The sequence below is a fragment of the Callorhinchus milii genome, unplaced genomic scaffold (genome assembly GCF_018977255.1).
Source record: "Callorhinchus milii isolate IMCB2004 unplaced genomic scaffold, IMCB_Cmil_1.0 Scaffold10, whole genome shotgun sequence".
In the NCBI taxonomy this organism is placed as follows: Eukaryota; Metazoa; Chordata; class Chondrichthyes; order Chimaeriformes; family Callorhinchidae; genus Callorhinchus; species Callorhinchus milii.
In genome coordinates, this window is record NW_024704751.1 from 19,171,989 (window position 1) to 19,190,762 (window position 18,774).

An 18,774-nucleotide genomic window follows, 5' to 3' on the forward strand; every position below is an offset into this window, starting at 1 on the left:
CCCTGTTTAAACTGTATTATTCCTTTTTGCATAGAATTACACCAAAATCACGACCTCAATATTATCTCAACATGACTGTTTGTGGGACACTGCTATACACAATTGGCTGCCGTGTTTCGCCCACAAAGATACCGTCAATTCACTTTACAATATATTCTGTGAAGCGCTTTGAGATACTTAGAAGACATGAAAAGCACTATATTAAATGCAAGGATTATTATTATTAAAACGGTCATTGTGTCCAACTAGTCCATGCCATTATTTATACTTCCCATGAGCCTCCAACCATCCCAGTTCCCTCCTTATTCTTATTCCACTTTTATTCCTTCTCTCTTGTGTCTTAAGAGTGCCCTCTTAAATGCATAGTGCTTTCTGCTTCAACCACAGAGAGTTCCACATTTTTGCCACCCTTGGTGTAAAGAAATTTCTCCCAAACTGTTAGATCTGCTCCTGGTTATCTTATTTAAGCCTCCTTGTTGTAGATTCTTCAACAAGTTGAAACAGGCTAATCATATTCACTTTTATCAAACCTTTTCATCATTTTAAGCTGCTCTTTTCAAGTCCCCTCTCAAATGCCTTAATCTCCAGAGGAATAAAAGCCCCAATTATGTCCAGGTTTTCTTGGTAGCCGTATTCTCTTATCCCAAGTAACATCCTAGCAAACCTACACTCCTAGTGTAAAGCTGCATTCTCTATACTCCTTCCTTAATTGTATATAGGAAAGACGCTGCACTCAGCTTACAGAGCAAAGGTTAAAGGTACCTGGAGATTCCCGGATGGTTAAATTGAAACTTGGTATTTTAAAATCTTTAAACCATCCTTCACTTCCAAGTAAGCTTGAAGGCGAAATGTTTTGTATGCACAGTAATTGGAGCACAGTTCTAAGTATTCTAACGAGAGAGAAAGATCTGTACTGTATCTGTTGCTGGTGTCCCAGTTATTACATAGCAGATTTAGTACTTCATAACTGTTGGTGCACAGCAGCCTTGGAACTGACACGGGGGTTCAACTTTGTGGTATTCATTAACTGGATTTCTTCCTAATTCCTTCCAACGTCCTGCGCGCCGGGCTCCCCAGCATCTCCAAGCTACAAGCTTGCATCTACAAGCTGTAGCCTATCCAGAATTCCACAGCCGGTGTCCTTTCCCGCACCAGTCGTAGAGCCCGACCTTTGCCCGGCTCCACTGACTTCCTATTCCCCAATGAATTAAAAATCATCGTCTTCACTTTCAAATTCTCATGCTCATGCTCACCTCATCCTAGCTCTCTGACCTGCTGCTCCCTCCACTCAACAACCCCCTGCTTCATGTCCTCCCATCATATCCACCCCATCATCAGTAGGCGAACTTTCAGCTATTTTTGTTCTGTGGAACTCCATCCTGGAGTCCCTTCCACCTTGCTCTGCATAATGTGTATAAGCTCACTTCATAATACGCGTCAGAGCACACTGCGAAGTGCAGACACATATAAGTGAGAACAGTACTGATGCAAATTCTATTTGGAATTCCCCTAATATTCAGGATCGCAATATCAGTTTAGTATAATAATAATATTCTTTGCATTTGATACAGCCCCTTATCCCATCCCTCAAACAACCATGGAGCGAGTGACCAATATTTATTTGGGGGTTGGTTTCTTGGCCAGGGCACCGGGAACAACTCCCTTCTCTTTTCAAATAGCACCATGGGATCTTTAACATCCACCTGAACAGACAGACAGGACCTCAGTTTAATGTCTCATTGGAGGACGGCACCTCCTACAGTGGAGCACACCCCATTGGAGTGCATTGCAGTGTCAGTTTAGACTGTGATTCCAAGTCCCGTCATGGGGTTTGAACCCATAACCTTCTGATTCGGAGATGAGAGTGCTACCACTGAGCCTGACACACAGTTTGTTTCAAAGTAGAATCCATTTCATTATACATGCTTTTTGTTTCTCTTCCACCTAATATAATATTGTCTGTTTGCTACAAAATACTATCACGACACTCTCAAGATAATCCTGTGAAGTACTTGAGACTTCCGTGTGAAATTTGCTATATCAAATGTGGTAGTAATAATACACTTGAGGGCTGCTCTTTGAATCTCCTCATTACTGCCACGAGTAGAATACCCAGCGGAGACTAGATGTATTTTCTCCCTTTTCAGCAGGTTGTGCTCTGTCCTGTTGCACAGTTTTTGTATGCTCACTCTTGAGTGCTGATTTGCACACCCTGGCTTTGCATTGACTCTGCTTTTGTCCTGTCAGGAGGAAGTCCGTCAAACCGTTCCCACGTCCGAGCAGGTGCAGTACTACTTCACCCTTGCCCAGCAGCCAACAACAGTACAAGTCCAGGGCCAGCAGCAAGGACAACAGGCCACAACGGGAACGGCAATCCAGCAGGGACAGATTATCATAGGACAGCCCCAGCAGGGGCAGGTAAGATGCCTGCAGTGGGCTGAAGTGTAACAGCGTATTGACAAAGGAGCATGTTCCTTTACCTCACCTTTACCCCTGTACATCACGCGTGTTACTTACTGTCCATTGTTGATGCCTCCCTTCTTCCCCCAACCCTGGAAAGTGTTCAGGGTCATTATATTGGTTCAATGTTTCGTTTAGTGTTGACAATGTGGTGAATTTAGTTAAATATTCTATTCTGCACAAATTTCACAACCCTAGTTTCAATTTTAGCTTATTTAGTATCAATGTTCCCAATAGTCTCGCGCTCTCGCTCCCTTTCTCCTTTCCTCCTTGCTTTTTCTTTCTTCATTGAATAACTGTTTAATATTAAACATATATTAGCTTGAAATCAAGCATCTCATTGACTTTGAGACTTGGTGATGGAAGCTCTTCTCAGTCCTATTTAATGAAAAAGTATTTTGTGATCAATGGTGAATTTTTGTTCCTTGGAATAAAGTCTTTTTAAGCAAACATCAAGAGGAATGTTGCTGCTCCCTAAGGATAACTTTGAATCTGTTGAAACTGATTGCTGCTTCTTGTTATTGTTAGATATTCATTTGGCCTTAAGTTAACTGGATCTCTAGAATAAAGTATGTGGGTACTTAACGAAAGTGAAATGTAAATTTTATCTGGGATATTTCAGTGAGTTTTATTTGCGATGCTGACTGTCATTGCAATTTGCCTGTCTTAAAAGATGGGAGTCCTGTAGCTCAGTAGTTAGAGCACTCGGCTCGCAGGCAAGAGACCTTTGTTCGATTCCCAGCAGGGAGAAACCTTGGGCAAGTTTCTTTACTCCACACACTTAATGATAATCCCTCAAGAAAAAATGAAAAAAATAGTAATTTGGTCACTCAATCCGCAACTGTATGTGGGACACTGCTGTGCGCAATTGGCTGCCACGTTTCACCCCAAATATACAGTCAATTCACTTTACAGTAAATTCTGTAAAGCGCTTTGAGACGTCTAGAAGACGTGAAAAGCGCTATATCAAATGCAAGAATTATCTTTTATTTATCAAGTGAACAATATGAAATAGTTTATTAAATAGTTTTGGGGTCTAACCATGAATGGATCAGACCAAGCATCTCTATTGTGTTTCCATTGGACAAATTGGTCCCCTCAGTTTAAATTGTTTCCTTGTTTGGTCGCAGTGCTCACCCACAATGTTCTATTGGTCTTTTCAGTAGCAATGCCGCTTGTCATAGCTATGTTTAAATCATTGTTTTAATTACTTTCCTGTATGATTCTTCAGGGTATTTTTAACTCTGCTACTGAATCATTGGGATATAGACTGTTGAATGTTTCTTAACTAAATGCGTTGACGACTAGGTAATGAAACTGTATGATGTGTTGGTTCAGTCTGCATTGCCTCAGGTAGTTGCTGGGGGTGGAAGCTGACTGTGGGGGGAGGGGAAAGGTGATTCTGGTATGGAGTTCCAGAGAGTGGGGAAAGTTCAGCTGAAAGCCTGACCGCCGATGGTGGGGCGTATTGGGTGAGACGAAGGCATCAGACCTGTGCCTGCTGAGCAAAGGGTGTGGCCAGGTTGGTATGGTTTGAGGATATAGCAAAGATAGAGTTGGGTGGGACTGTGAGGGGATTGAAGGACCTTGAACTCGAGGATAGGGTTTGTAGGCTCACAGAGCCTGGTGCAGAAATGGACACTAGTTCTGAGTTCTGAATGGTTTACAGCTTGTGTGGGGAAGAGCTGGTAGTGAGCAGACTGTTGGGGTAGGCAAGCCTGGATGTAAAAAAATGCATTAATGAGAGTTGAGGGGGTGATTGGCAGTCACTACATCTTGTAGTAAATAATGTAAAGTACTTTGAGATGTTATGACTGCTTGATAAGGCACTGTAGGAATGTCAGTTTTATGAAATAATGTTGATTTAGAAATGAAAGTGAATCCTGCACAGGCAAACATGGTAGCTAATCTCTGCCAAGACCGCCCAGAAGCAACAATGAGATGAGTAGCCAATTAATTCCTCGAAATAAGAGCAACAAAAGTTAATAGGAAATGCTGGAGAATTTTGTTTAGGAAAGGAATGTGGGACAGACTACTAGAAAGGGTAATTAGATCAGTTCCCATTAACTAAAAAGGATTTAGCCATGAATACATCAAATGGATCTTCTGGAGACTAGAATGGATCCATGAAACACTCTGGAATGTTACCCTGCGTGAGGGGCAATATATAAGTGCATGTTGTTGTTGAATGGTCTATTTCTGTGTGCAATTCTTTGCTACTTGCTTATTCTTTGGTAATTCCCCACGGAATGTGTTGTACTGTTCGGGGGGGGGTTGTTCTCCATTTGTTCATACTCATGGTTTGATCTGTTGCGTTTACAGGTAGTACAAGGAGCAGTTCAGCAGTTACAGCAAGTTCAGGTCGGGCAGTCTCAGACTACAGCATCATCAATCACGGTAATGCATCTTGTGGGAACACAGTAGTGCATCTGTTTTTTCTTAAAATGGTTTGAAACCTCATTATATAGATTTCTTGTCTTTACACACAGTACGCAGTACATTTATGAAAAGAAAACCCTCATTAAAAAAAACTCTTCAGTATTTCGTGCAGGCATACAGTGTCTTATAAAGACATAGTTTGTACGGCAGGGTGCTTATCACTGTCGAACCTTCATGCAATGCCAAACAAATGCATATTGACTTTCCTGTAAGCTAGGATGTCTGGTCCCTTCAAATATTGCTAGGGTTGATTTGCAATCCCATTATTTTATAACATGTGTTCAGATAACATGCCAACAGTTCAGACTTTTCCTAAGAATTTACTTTAAACATTTATTTCACTTGAATTATTTTTTTACTGTTGTGCTAATTTTAATATGTGCACACATATTTTAGTAACTACTACAGTAATGAACCTTTTTCTGTAGATTTCCCACTTGCGTCTTTCAGTGTTCAAATTGCTTGAGTGAAACTGGTCACTTTCAAATTTTCGGAGTAGGAATGTGTCCATAAAGCGCTTTCATTCAGTCTCCAGTTCTTTTTATATTCTAGTTTCATCGTCACAAAGTACAATTTTAATTGTATAACAGCCCAAGTTAACTCGGACGTATTGCAAGGAGAACAGAGTTCAAATCTCAGTCTTGACTGGCATTTAGGTTTCTGGATTTTAGAGGCGTTCGGAACGGGAGAGAGGTGTTGGTATTTGCTTTAGGGCAGAGGCAAGGCCCCTTCCTCCAGTGTTGAAGTGCCTCATGACTGTTTTGTTGACATCCCATTAAACATTTACATATTGCACAAATTCCTTCATCTGAATGGATGCGACTGCAGAGGAATTTATGCGACCGTCAGGAAAGTGGAAGGCAAACTAGATGGACTTGGTCTTTTTTTTGTCTAACATTTGTCATGTTCTTACGTTCTTAATTACAAAATGTGAGACCTTCAGTTAAATAGCTGGGTGGAGGAAGAACTAATAAACACTAAGTGTCTTGTTCATGTCTCTCAGATCAAACCCCTAAACAGTTTATATCTCTTTTATTCATGTGTTTATCTAATTCCCGTTTGAGTGGTGTTCTGGACTCATTCCTGATGTTTTGTTACAGAGCACCCCAGTGACCATGCAAGTAGGAGATGGACAGCAAGTGCAGATCGTTCCAGCACAGAGCCAAGCACAGCAATCTCAGAGCAATTCAGGACAGACCATGCAAGTCATGCAACAGATCATCACCAACACTGGCGAGATTCAACAGATTCCAGTACGTGCTTTGTAGCTAATGGGAGATATTAAAACAAAGCACGGTTTGGGCTCTTCCCTCCATTTAGGTTCATATGGAATGTTGTTTACTTTCTTTTTGTTGTTACATTCGTGCAACATATTATTGCCGGCTTCCATTGACACAATATAATTTATTGCTAATAATATAAGTATTATTATTATTATCCAGGATTGATGATGTAAAGTCTCAGAAGTGAGCTTCATCCTGTCTGTTTCAAATGTACGTTCATGTTGTTTCACACTAGCCTGCGCATTCAAGTTTATTCATCTCAAAGACACGAACAAGCTTAATATCAAATGCAAGGATTATTATTATAAGGATTATTATTATTTTCAAAGTTCAGGCTCACCTCGGATAGATGTCAAAGATCTTGTGACACTAATTGAAACCAAAGTGAGTTTTATCCAGTGTCCTGACCAACAGCCCTTCTGAATTGGTCCTTCATAAATTTTTGTAGGAAAGAACTTGCTTTGTGCAACTCACTGCCATGTGTGCCTACAAAAAGTCGCGATATGTTGCAATAATTGTCGTAAAGCACTTTTAAGATGATTTGACATAATACGTTACTTTAAAAATGCTACTTTTTTGTCTTTCTCTTCTAATTCCTAGGTGCAGTTGAATACTGGGCAGCTGCAATATATCCGTTTGGCTCAACCTGTATCCCAAACACAGGTGGTACAAGGGCAAATCCAGACCCTCACCACAGGCAATCAGGTAGGAATACACAATTACTTCGTATTATCCTGAAATTATAAGATGGAGGATGGTCATTCCCTCCAAGGAAGGGATGGGAAAAGCACTTTTTATGACCTAACCCGCTACCAACCTGTCCGCTCCCTTCATTCAGCAGGTTCCGACCCACTACGTCTCCTGCCTTGTTTGCCCCATCTTTATTGACAGCCTTCAGCCTCTCTGCCCCCACCCTCTGGAACTCCATCCCATATTCCCTCCGCCTCGCCCCCTCCCTTGCCTCCTTCAAGACCCGTCTCAAGACCGTGCCTTCGGTCACCCTCTTACCTCTTCCCTCCCTCCACCCCTCCTGATCCCAACCACCAGCTCGGGTGCAGATCCCTGACTGTCCAGCACCTTATGACATTCTCCTGACATAAAAGGCGCTATACAAATGTAATTTGCTGTTTGTGTTTTAAGTTACTTGCATTTTCACACTCCATTAATTTGGTTTGACCGCAATGGTTGAGAAATGGTTTATTGTTTTTAAGTACAAGAACAATATGAGACGCAATTCTTTCGAGGCAGGTTGAGTGGCGGCAGCAGTCAAAGAAGATAGCTGGGAGTAATACAGACCAATGGAAGCTGGGTTGGGAAGCCCTGAGAGAACAGAGATGATGCTTGTTTATTATGGAATCCCGTTAAACTGATGGCAACAGATTCAAACTTAAGCCATTGTTCACTACATTGGGAGTAAAATTTGGTTTTGAACCAATGTGAAAATTGCCAGGAGTGTGCTTGCCCTAAGGGAGGGAGGGAGGGACGGCATCTGTGTTTAGTTGTACCGGTGTATGCGCCAGTGAATGTTTTTTTTTCTTGACTTGATAGAACTTGAATTTGATGTAAATTGTTTCCGCTAAGATTTCCAAGCTCTTGCAGAAAGGCATTTCCTGCAATTAATGATTTCCTGACTCTGGGTTGTTCAAATCAACAGCGTTGTGTTGAGATTTGCTAGCAGTTGCACATCTTGATGAACAGTTTGGTCCAAACGGGAATTGAGTGATGAAGTCAATGTGCGATTAATTGGTGAGCACCAGCCTTCCAGCTCTGGGTGCCACAGCATTTCCCCATCGAATGTGGCCGTAATTGGTGGCTACACGTTAGTGTGGGACTTGGTTTGTTGCACTACAATTAATTGCATGGGGATTTCCGGTCTCATTTGTGCTGTCAGCCTAATAGCTTCTGGGAATTGCATGCTTTCCCTCCGGGAGGGAAAATCAGATGGCAGACAGCTCATTTAATCACAAAGGCGAAAGGTGCTACACAATTGCAAGCAACTGTTGCTTCTGAATGTTTTATAAATGCTTGATTTTTGCTTTTCCTTTATTTTCCTCCCCCTACCCCCGCCCCGCCCATACAGGTAGGACAAGCTGAAGTCCAGCAGGGACAGCAATACAGTCAGTTCACTGATGGACAGGTATGTTCTATTGATGTTGCTGTTTGATCTGCACTCTCTTTACTGTTGATTTGGGTAATTAATTTGAGGAAATTGCTTTCCTGAGGTGCAGGACACCTCTGTGGGAACTTGGAGCTGGCTTAATGCTCAGGTGAAGTAAGCTTTTAACCCTTTTGTTCTTGCCCTTCCCAGAATACCAAACCTGTATCCCCAATACATCACTGAGATATCTCTCAAGCTGTCATGGCCTCAACCACTGGAAAGCTGACACAACATTCCAGCTGTTGATTGCCCTCAGTGTAAAGGAAATATTCCCTGTTGTCTATCCTAAACATGCCGTTCATACCCTGTACCCATGACCTCTTATTTCCAGCCTTGGCAATCTTCAGAATTTATACTAAAGCCTTACAGTATAATAACAATATATAGCACCTTTCACATCGGGAGTACTCTGACCCAGCCTCCTGACAGCAGAAGTGCATACAGTTATGATTCCTGCATTGTAAAGAGGGACTTCCAGGTCTTAAAGAGTTGAAGAGAGCGCCAAGTCTGACTGATAACTTAAATATTTAGATTATTCTAATATTTAGGTTCTGCCCACTTTCCCTCCCCACTCTCCACTTGGGAATATTCCCGGTGTTAGAGGGCTAAGCCATGAGGAAAAATTGGATAAGAGATAGGTTGTGAGGAAAAACTAAAATATCGGAGTAGCCAGTCAGCCTAGCCCAGCACCTTGTTTGCCTCATTTCTTGCTGCCTCACACTGTGCCCACAATTTTAAAAAAATAATAATTTAGTCACTCAATCCACGACTGTTTGTGGGACGCAGCTGTGCGCAATTGGCTGCTGCGTTTCACCACAAAATATACAGTCAATTCACTTTACAGCATATTCTGTGAAGCGCTTTGAAACATGTCAAAGATGTGATAAGGTGCTATATCAAATGCAAGGATTATTATTTGGATATGGCAAGCGATGAGTCAACTAACTTGGAGACATTCTGTACAGTATGGCTCTGATCCATACACTTAGGACAGCTGTACCCGGCTGTCAGTGGTGCAGGTTACAGCGCTGATTTGTTTATAACACAAAAGTGGAGTAGACCCCATAAAAGGTGCAATGTAAGTGTTGTTCATTTTTACGTATGCTTGAAGCCAGCTGGTTTGGTTCCCATGTTAAAAATAACCGACTTTGGGTCATTAAGTCAATCCCAATGACACTACCTGCAAGTTGCGCATCCAACAATGGTGGTGACCTGTTGGCCTGCAAGTCGGCCATTTACTTTCAGCTTTTATTATATAAAAATAATAATGTGGTCACTCAATGCACAACTGTTTGTGGGACACTGCTATGTGCAATTGGCTGCCGCATTTCTCCCGCAAAATAGTCAACTCACTTTGCAGTATATATTCTGTGAAACGCTTTGAGACGTCTAGAAGACGTGATAAGGCGCTATATCAAATGCAAGTATTATTATTATTGAACTGGCTGGTGTGTGGGAACCGAGATGATTGGCTTGCCTGTGTAAGTGTAACTGGCTTTAGCGGCCTCACTATAAGGAGCAGTTGGATTTTATTGCTTTCAAACCACTGTGTTACCATGGGCCTATACTGTTCTTTCTTGTTTCACTCTCTCAAGATGTGGTTGAAATGTAAAGTATGGAATAATATTTTGGAAGCAGTCCAGTCACTTGCTATTATTCTGGAGCAAGGCTAAGCTGTATTTCACTCTCAAGGGTTTCCACTAATGCTTGTAAATCACCCAGGCAGTCCTCTTGTTAATCTTGAATTTTCTGAAGTACTCTGTTTGAATTGCATCCTTGAAATTCATTCTACAGGATTCATTATTCTGCACATAATTGCCTGAAATAAAACATAGCAGTGAAGTTTAAAATAAACTCGCATCCATGCAGAATACAAAGCATGTGAAGTGCAAGGGCTGCATTGGAGAGTTTTTTTGTAAAGGTGCTATTTTTATGGATAAATTAATAAATATGGTCCATTGAAAAACTGTAGACTAAGTTTTGGTGTTAACCCGACTCAGCTGGTAGGATTCTCACCTCTGATTCAGAAGATTATGGATTCAAGTCCATTTCAGAACTTTGAATTTGTCCGTGCTGACATCCAGTACTGCACTGGTGAGTGCTGCATTGTCGAAGATGACATTCTTTGGATGAGGTGTTAAAACGAGGCTTTGTCTGCTTGTTCAGATGGACTGTTAATGATATTACTCGAAAAGAGAATGGAGTTTTATCCTATGCCCTGGTAACAATTACACAGATAAAATTGGTCATTTACTTAATGGTTGGTTTGGGGAGAGTGCTATATGCTGTGTGTTCACCTTCAAAATAGTCAATACGCTTTGCGGTAAAATCCTGTAAAGCTCTTTGAATAGTTCTCCCAACGTGAAAGCTGCTATATCAAATGCAAGTATTTTATTACTTGCTCACTACTCCATTCTCCCATCATCAGCAGCTCTGACTTCAGCCACCATAATTTTCCTTACATTTGATATAATGCCTTTCACAGGAGGAGGAATGTCTTAGAATGCTTCACATGATTATCTGTAAAGTGTAGTGACTCTATATTATGACCAATTTTATCTGTGGAATTGGTCAGGACACAGGGAGAAACTGCCTTCTCTTCTCAAATGGTGCCATAGAATCCTTAATGTCCATCGAAATGGGCTCGGAAGGACAGCACCTTCAACATTAAGTACAGTGATTATTTCTGTCGATTCTGTGTCAGGGTTCTGAAATGCTTCTATATTTTTGCTTTCTGTAGCAGTTGTACCAGATTCAGCAAGTCACCATGCCCCCAGGACAGGACATCACTCAGCCAATGTTCATCCAGTCCACCAACCAGCCTGCAGACGGACAGACTGCCCAAGTCACAGGCGAATAATGGAATCGTCTGAGAGCTTGAATCGACTGCCTAGCAAGCCATTGTATAAGCAGACAACACTTACCAAATAACAGGGATGGAAAATGACATTTTTTTTAAAAAAAACTTTTTTTCCTTTGTATTGTGATAAACAAAAGTAAATTGTACATACAGTATATATATATATATATACAGACACCCACATAAAATGCAATAAAATCCTACGGAATAGAGGTTTGTAAATTGCATGTAGGAAACAGGATTCCAGCTTGCGTCTTACCTAGTGAGTTCGCTGATTCTTGCTCTCTTTATAGCTGTCTCCTCTGCGTACAATGTTATTCCTCATTTCAGTTTAATCAGCTTTTTAATTTTGTGCCTACAAGTAAACCTGCGGTGATCTGGAGTAACCCAGCAAGACATCATCTTCAGCTGGTTACGAATGGATTGTCTTAATCCATGGTTTCTCCTGGATACACTGTCAAGTCAGAGTTTGTGCTCAATGTTGATACCAATTACTTTATTTTTTGTTTTCTAAATCAATTTGTGCAGGTTGATCCAAACGGAAAGGAAGGAAAGTTTAAGTGGTGTGATATTCCACCTTAATCGTGGGGTGGTGGGTTCATTTCATGTTTTTGACAGTCCTTGCGTGTTGGAATATGTAAATTCACAGAGTGCAAGAGTACTTCAAACTGAAAGTGAGTTTGAAAAATGAAATGGTGCAAATTTGGGGTTCAGCACTGGATGCATATGACTTGGTTCCAGCAACTATACTGCTTTAAGTGCGATAACCCGAATCTTCAAAGCTTTGGCCTGCCCAGCTACCTTTGGACTGCCCAGCAAATAGTCTGCATATGGTGAAATATTTATACCTTTACTCATGTTAAGTAAATCTCATCCCTGTCCGGCAATTTTTCTAAAAGGATAATGCTCAGGGGAGGAATTCTGTTGCAAATCAATTTCCCAAGTTGAGTGGATGTTCACTGTTACTGTCAAGTCTTTTGGGAGGTGGGGGGAGAATGGGGTTAAGCCCCAATTTCAATACTGCAGTATATACATGCTGAAGTAGCATTGTGCTCTCGCCAATTAGAGGAATTAAGGATTTCTTCCCACCAATTTTGTTAAAACGATTGTAACTTGGTTTTCTTCAATTCAAATATACAGTAAGCCTCACAAGTCGTATCAGTTGGGACCATATATTTAATGAGACTTATTAAAGTATGAGTTATGTCAAACCTGCATAGAAAGAAGCTCTTGAACGGGACATGGGTAGATGTTTGATTTAGGCGATTATATGATTTATATAGATCAGACTTTAGACAGTTTTACTGTACCAGTTTGGGTGGGGGGGGAGAGAGGCAGCAATATTTAGTGTCGTTTTACTTCAGTTTGGTTGTAATGGTGACTGTTTGCACTATGCTGAGCCACTGAGGTTCGAGAAATTGGTCAAGTCCTTGACAGTGCAAATACAGTGAAGATTAAATCCTGTGTTACTGCCCAATCACAATTTCTGCCACTTTATTTTCTTATGTTAGCAATTTTTCGAAATCATCTTGCCCCTGCCCTGCTAAAGAGAGCAATTCATTAACAGTTACCATCAGTTACTGGAGCATCTCCATCAAGCCTGCCTGTTCTGGCTGGGTTTGAATGGACCGTGTTGTCGGTCAAAGTGTGCTATTTTCAGATTCTAGAGTCGAATATGGGCGTCCTTCAACCTCAAGCACATCAGACCCTGTTCCAATCGTAGACCACCTTGGAACAGAGTTTCTGTAGGTAAATTTGATGAACTGTTTAAGACGCCCCATTAGGAATTGCTTATGAGAACCTCAGTGTGAAGGTGCTTCAGGGGAGGAGACTGAGTGGCTTTGGATGGAATAAGTGTCTTCACATCTGAAACTTCTTAAGGACTGTCCATTTGATATTCTGTAATTACTGAGTCGAGATCATTTCATGTCTTTGATATGTTACAGTGATTTGTTGACTGGATTTGTTGATCAGGGATTGACTTTGAATCAATGGAGATGACCCAGAATCAATACGACTGAAATGATTTACTGATCTGTGGCAAGTCTGGAAGAATCTGGTGTGGGTGTCCAGACTGAGAGCTGCCCTTTTGACCTGATTGTAATCACAGTTGTGTCTGATTTGAGGGTTAATTGTTGTTAAAATTGGCCTCATTTGCCAGTGTGGGTCTGATCCTCATTCATTTCTTCATCCTCCCACTTGCATGTATGTAGCCAGTAGCTGTTGTTACATAAAGGGAACGGGTATATTGCATCTTCCAAGTTTGTTTGGGTTTACTGGAAGCTCAGTGAGTTAATGCACACTTTGTCCATCCCAAGAACTTGCTTCAAATTCACAGCCCACATACTGGGGTGAAAGGCTCCATGTTAGTGTGAGGCATTTGTACCTAATGCCAACAGTTTTGAATCCACAGCATGAAAGTGCCCCAAATTTGGCATTGGCTTCTGGTGCAACTTGGAGTAGGATGGGTAATATTGGAAATAGTATATGTTGGATACAGGAAATCTGTTTTTTTTCTTATGTCTGAGATATGAAAGCTTGATAATGATCTGGTACCCATATTGAAAATGTGTTTCATTTGCCTGTTTGAACCATTCCATACAGAATTACCTTTGCCATTGTTTCAGATTTCAGTGTTTTACTTCTGCATTTTGTCTCTTTTATAATAAGTGTATTTTACATATGGCCCATACCTGAGTTAGTGTTCGGTTTAGTCGCTAAAGGAGCAGTCTAATTTATATTGAACACAGTTCATTGTTGAATATTAAGTAAAATAGCCATTTGTTTATTTGCCCCCAAATTTTCCGTCCCCTAAACCTGACCTAAAAACTTATTTGAAGGCAAATGTACCTCCAGCTCTGAATGACTTTGCCTGATTACATTGCTGCTGTTCTCTTGCCGACACAAGCTCCCGTTTCTAAACCTTGTAGCCATGCTTGTCTGTGCCTGATTGCCAAGAACAGCTCAGGATGACCTCTTGTTTCCATGTGCTGAAGAGAACTGACACATCCTGGCAGTCCTCATTTGGGGGAATTTGGGTTGGAATAATGATTTAGCAAGGTTAAAATAAAAGTATAGCAACTTCTTGTATTCCCTGGAAAAGCTGATTAAGTATTAAACAACTACAGCACCCACTTCCTTGTCATCAACTAAAATGTTTGCTGTAAAATATACTTCATCGGACTTGTATGCAATTAGTCGCCTTATAGTTCACATTTAGAGCCATGTTACCTGGGAGACCTCCACACCGATTCCCGTTAAATTCCTTCCCTCACCGTTTGGAAAAAGTACCATTTATTGTACGGCTTTTATAGTTCATTCCGTTTGTTCTCTGAGATTAACTGATGCAGACACAGCCACATTGAGGCCACTGTCACGTTTTCATATCCGTCCTCTTGCAATTATTTGTACTGAAGTGAACGTGTTGGGAAGAGGGGTTGATGTGCAGTGTCTCCTAGGAGCAGTATCCTGTGTGTACCGGTTGCTCTGGGGTGGTGTATCTGAATAAAGGTTTTATTTTTTTAACCAATGTGTGTTTAGTTCCCACATCCCCTACAGCAGTGGTCAACCCTGCTTTGTAAATCCAAGTTAGAAAGGGGGAAGAAACCTAATTGTACTTTAATCTTAGTTACAATTTTGTTACTCCCCTTATTCTGTAAAACACTCTGGATCCATTCTTTGTTTTACGATGCTGTGTTAAGAATTTTCTGACATGTGGAGGCTTTGATAAAAGCCAACCCTTTGTATATCTTTAGAAATAAACGTTTTGTTATAAAACTTGAACTTTTAACTTTCTTTTTTTAAAAAAAAACTTGTGTCGGCTCCAACTCTTTAACTCGGCTCTGTTGATATCATTCTTATTTCTGGGTCAGATGGTGGTTATTCCAGTGCCATGTTAGGGCTGATCTCCAATGAAGTACAACAACAAAATTACATTTGTATAGCACCTTTCACGTTGGGAGGACATCCCAAGGCGCTGGACAGACAGAGTTATGAACCCGAGCTGAGGATCGGTGTGGGGGAGGGTGGAGGGCAGGTGGGGAAGCGGGGAGATCGAAAGCACTGTCGAAGAGGAGGGTCTTGCAATAGCAGTGTATAGTCAGTGGTACTGTCCTTTGAAAGTGCTAAAACATGTTTCCGTTCAGATCCTGTGGCTTCTTTTCAAAAAGTGAAGTTAATTTCTCCTGTTGCCCTGACCAATAATCCTTCAAATTATTCGGATGTTCACTTTATTACAGTAATTTATCATTTTTTGCCTGCAAACTTCCTGCCACCTTTGTCTACAAAAGCACTTGCTTTAGTTGATAAATACTGTATTGTGAAGGGCTTTCAGATGCCTCGTAGTCAGGACTTTGAGCTTATTGTCTTGGCTGACACTCCAGTGCAGTACTGGCAGTGTTTTGCGTTGTAGGAGGAAACACTTAATCAAGATCCCGGATATCTTATTTAGGTGGACATTCAAGATCCCTTGGCACTATTTGAAAAGAGAAAAGAGTTTTGCCCGGGTGTCCTGGCCGACAATCCCCCAGAAAAAATTGGTTGTTCACTTCAAATCTGTTTATGAGAGACAGCTGTGAATGAATTGGTTGCCATGTTTGTCCGCACAGTCACTACACATTACAGTAAACCTTGAAATACTTTTTGAGATGTCTCAACTACATAAGCTGCTGGTAATTAAGGCATAAAATTTAATTTGCTATTTCTCTGCCCATAATCTCTGTGTCCAACTAAAATTGCTTTTAGTCTTCACGCCTACTTTTGTGTAATTTGTAAACTGCAGAAATTACGCCCATTATTACCAGATCATTCATACAAATGGTGAAGAGCAAGGGTCCTGGCGATGTACCTATTTGCATCTCTCCAGTGAGAATAAAAACCCTGCACTCCCACCCTCTGTTTCCTCTCCTTTTTAAAAAAAAATACTTTATCCACGTTTCAATTTTTCCATTGATACCATGTGCCCTTTTCCTAACAAGTTTCCTATATGGCAACTTCTCAAAAACCTTCTGAAAATCCATATATGCCACACCCACAGCATTACCATCATTTATTTTCTTGGCTGTCTTGCGAGAAAAAAAACTTCAGTACGTTTCTCAGGCAAGACTTGCCTTTGACCAATCCATGGTGACGGTATCTTTCCAAGTAGTTATTTTAAGTAGTTATTATTATCCCATATTAACAGCCTCTAAAAGTTTGCCCATTATGGACATTATGTCGACTGATCTATAATTACTTGGCTGGACCCATTCTGCCTTTTTAACCAGAGGCATCACATTAGCTGCCCTCCAGTCTCCTGGCACATCTATTGACTGCAATGATGTCAGCAAAACTGTCGTCAGAGCCTCAACAATTTCCTCCCTGAGTTCCCCCGACAATCACTTGCACAGTGATGTACTGCTTGTTTGCACTTCACACAGTTCTTTTTTTATATAATGTTGACCTTTTGAATCCACACCTCCTCATTAAGGTTTTAATGTGCACGGTTGATGGGAGCCAAGTGGGAAGAATCCCTCCCCTGTGCGTAGTCTGGCCCTCCCAAGTCCAGGCTATGAGCCAGAGTGACCGGTCTGTCAACGGTGCTTTGAAGTACTGCAGATCCATCTGGTTCAGACACTGGACTAACAAGACTGCCAGAGGATTAACTTGATTCCAATATAATAATAATAATAATCCTTGCATTTGATATAGTGCCTTATGTCTTTGAGATGTCTCAAAACGCTTCACACAATATAATGTAAAGTTAATTGATAATAGTTTGTGGGCAAAACGCGGCAGCCGATTGCGCAAAGCAGCGTCCCACAAACAGTCCTTGATGGAGTGACCAATTTTTTTGAAGGAATCATTACCCCCATAAAAGCGATCCACCAATCGACTAACAACCGGGTTCCTACTTACTGCTAAGTAAACAGAGGCGTGTGGAATAAGGAAACTTGCCCAGCATTTTGCCCTGCCTGGGAATCGAACCCAGGTTTCTTGAACCCAGGTCTATTAACATAATAATAATAATAATCCTTGCAGTTGATACAATGCTTTATCACCTCATCAAGACATCTCAACAGTTTCACAGGATTTACTGTAAAGTGTATTTTTGTGACGAAATGTGGAAGCAAATTTCACACAACAATGTCCCACAAACAACCATGGAGTGAGTGACCAATTTTATTTTGGGGATTGGTTGGTCAGGACACCAGAAGCAACTCCCTTTTGAATATCGCCATGGGATCTTTAACATCCACTTAAACACGCAGATGGGACCCCGGTTTAACATCTCATCCAAAGGATGACACCTCCAACCATGCAAGACTCTCCCAGCACTGCATTGGAGTGTCAGCTTAGACTATGTGATTCAAAGTCTCGACGTTGGGCTTGAACCCACAATCTTCTGACTCAGAGACGAGAGTTGCTATCACTGCGTCTGTCTGTCTGTCTGTCTGTCTGGGTAAAACAATGGTTGTGGTGCCACATCATAAAGTGGGCTCATTAATTTACCTGGGAGATTATTTCCAGAACATGGGGGAAACTCCCTTCTCCATTCCAATAGCGCTGTGGGGTCTTTAATATCCATGTGAATGGGGCGACAGAAATCAGTTTTAATGTCTACCTCTGACAATGCTCCACTGCCCAACACCGCACTGGAACGTCAGCCTGGACTATAAGCTCCAACTCACTACGAGCATTCCATGTTCTAATGAACCTCTACAGGAAAACACCTTCTAACCTTCGAAGCACTCCACAAAGACTGAGTTGTTACTGATTTACGAATGAGTGGGAATCTTTTGCCAGCTATACTCTTCGAATCTTTCAGAGTTTTTAAGACCTCTGTCCTCCTCTGGATTGAATCTTCTCTATGTTCAGAACTCCCTCATGCTATGGTTGAAACACGCAATAAATGACTAATTGACCCCGGCAAAGCAGATTTGCAAATTGACGTATATTCGCAAGAATGAAATTTTGATTCTAGCAGAAAATATTGCCGTATACCACCTAACCCCCTACCGTCCTGCTCGCTCCCTCCACTCAGCGGGCTCCAGCCTGCTTCACGTCTCCCGCCTCGCCCACCCCCACCATTGGCGGGCAGGCCTTCCACTACTCTGCCCCACTCTCTGGAACCATCCTGCAGTCCCTCCGCCTTGCCCCCTCCCTTGCCTCCTTCAAGACCCACCTTAAGACCCTCCTCTGCGGCCGTGCTTTCAATCACCCTCCCCAGTCGCGACCCCCAGCTCGGATCCGAAACACTGACTGTCCTGCGCCTTGGGACGTCCTCCCGACGTGAAAGGCGCCATACAAATGTAATTTTGTTGTGTTGTTGTGGTAAATCTATCCTATATACCTGAGCTTTTGTTTGCTATTTCATGCAGCAGGTTTGTCTGGCCACGAGGGGGTGCCCCAGTATCATGGATCTGGAATGACATTCAAACCGTCTCATTTTTAGGGCTCAAATAAAAAGTGGCAAATTCAGCAATAAAATCTCAACAGAAGGGTAAAGAATCTGCTTAAAGAAAATCATTTGTGGTCGAATTTTTCCAGCAATGTTCTCTCTGTATCAACCAACAATAGGGATAACCCTCTAAGTA

The 18,774-nt window shown here is 41.6% G+C and overlaps 1 protein-coding gene across 3 annotated transcripts in view; it reads left to right on the forward strand.

Annotated features, from left to right (window-relative positions):
- The window catches only part of nfyc (nuclear transcription factor Y, gamma), a 42,462-nt gene extending 27,485 nt beyond the window's left edge, over positions 1 to 14,977 (forward strand). For all 3 annotated transcript variants that reach the window (XM_007894973.2, XM_042338808.1, XM_007894974.2), the window contains exons 7-12: positions 2,248 to 2,418; positions 4,783 to 4,857; positions 6,000 to 6,152; positions 6,783 to 6,887; positions 8,263 to 8,319; positions 11,081 to 14,977. In XM_007894973.2, the coding sequence (XP_007893164.1) occupies positions 2,248 to 2,418; positions 4,783 to 4,857; positions 6,000 to 6,152; positions 6,783 to 6,887; positions 8,263 to 8,319; positions 11,081 to 11,200 (681 nt within the window). In that variant the 3' untranslated portion in view covers positions 11,201 to 14,977. The remainder of the gene's footprint in view (positions 1 to 2,247; positions 2,419 to 4,782; positions 4,858 to 5,999; positions 6,153 to 6,782; positions 6,888 to 8,262; positions 8,320 to 11,080) is intronic.
- The last annotated feature ends 3,797 nt before the right edge of the window (positions 14,978 to 18,774 follow it).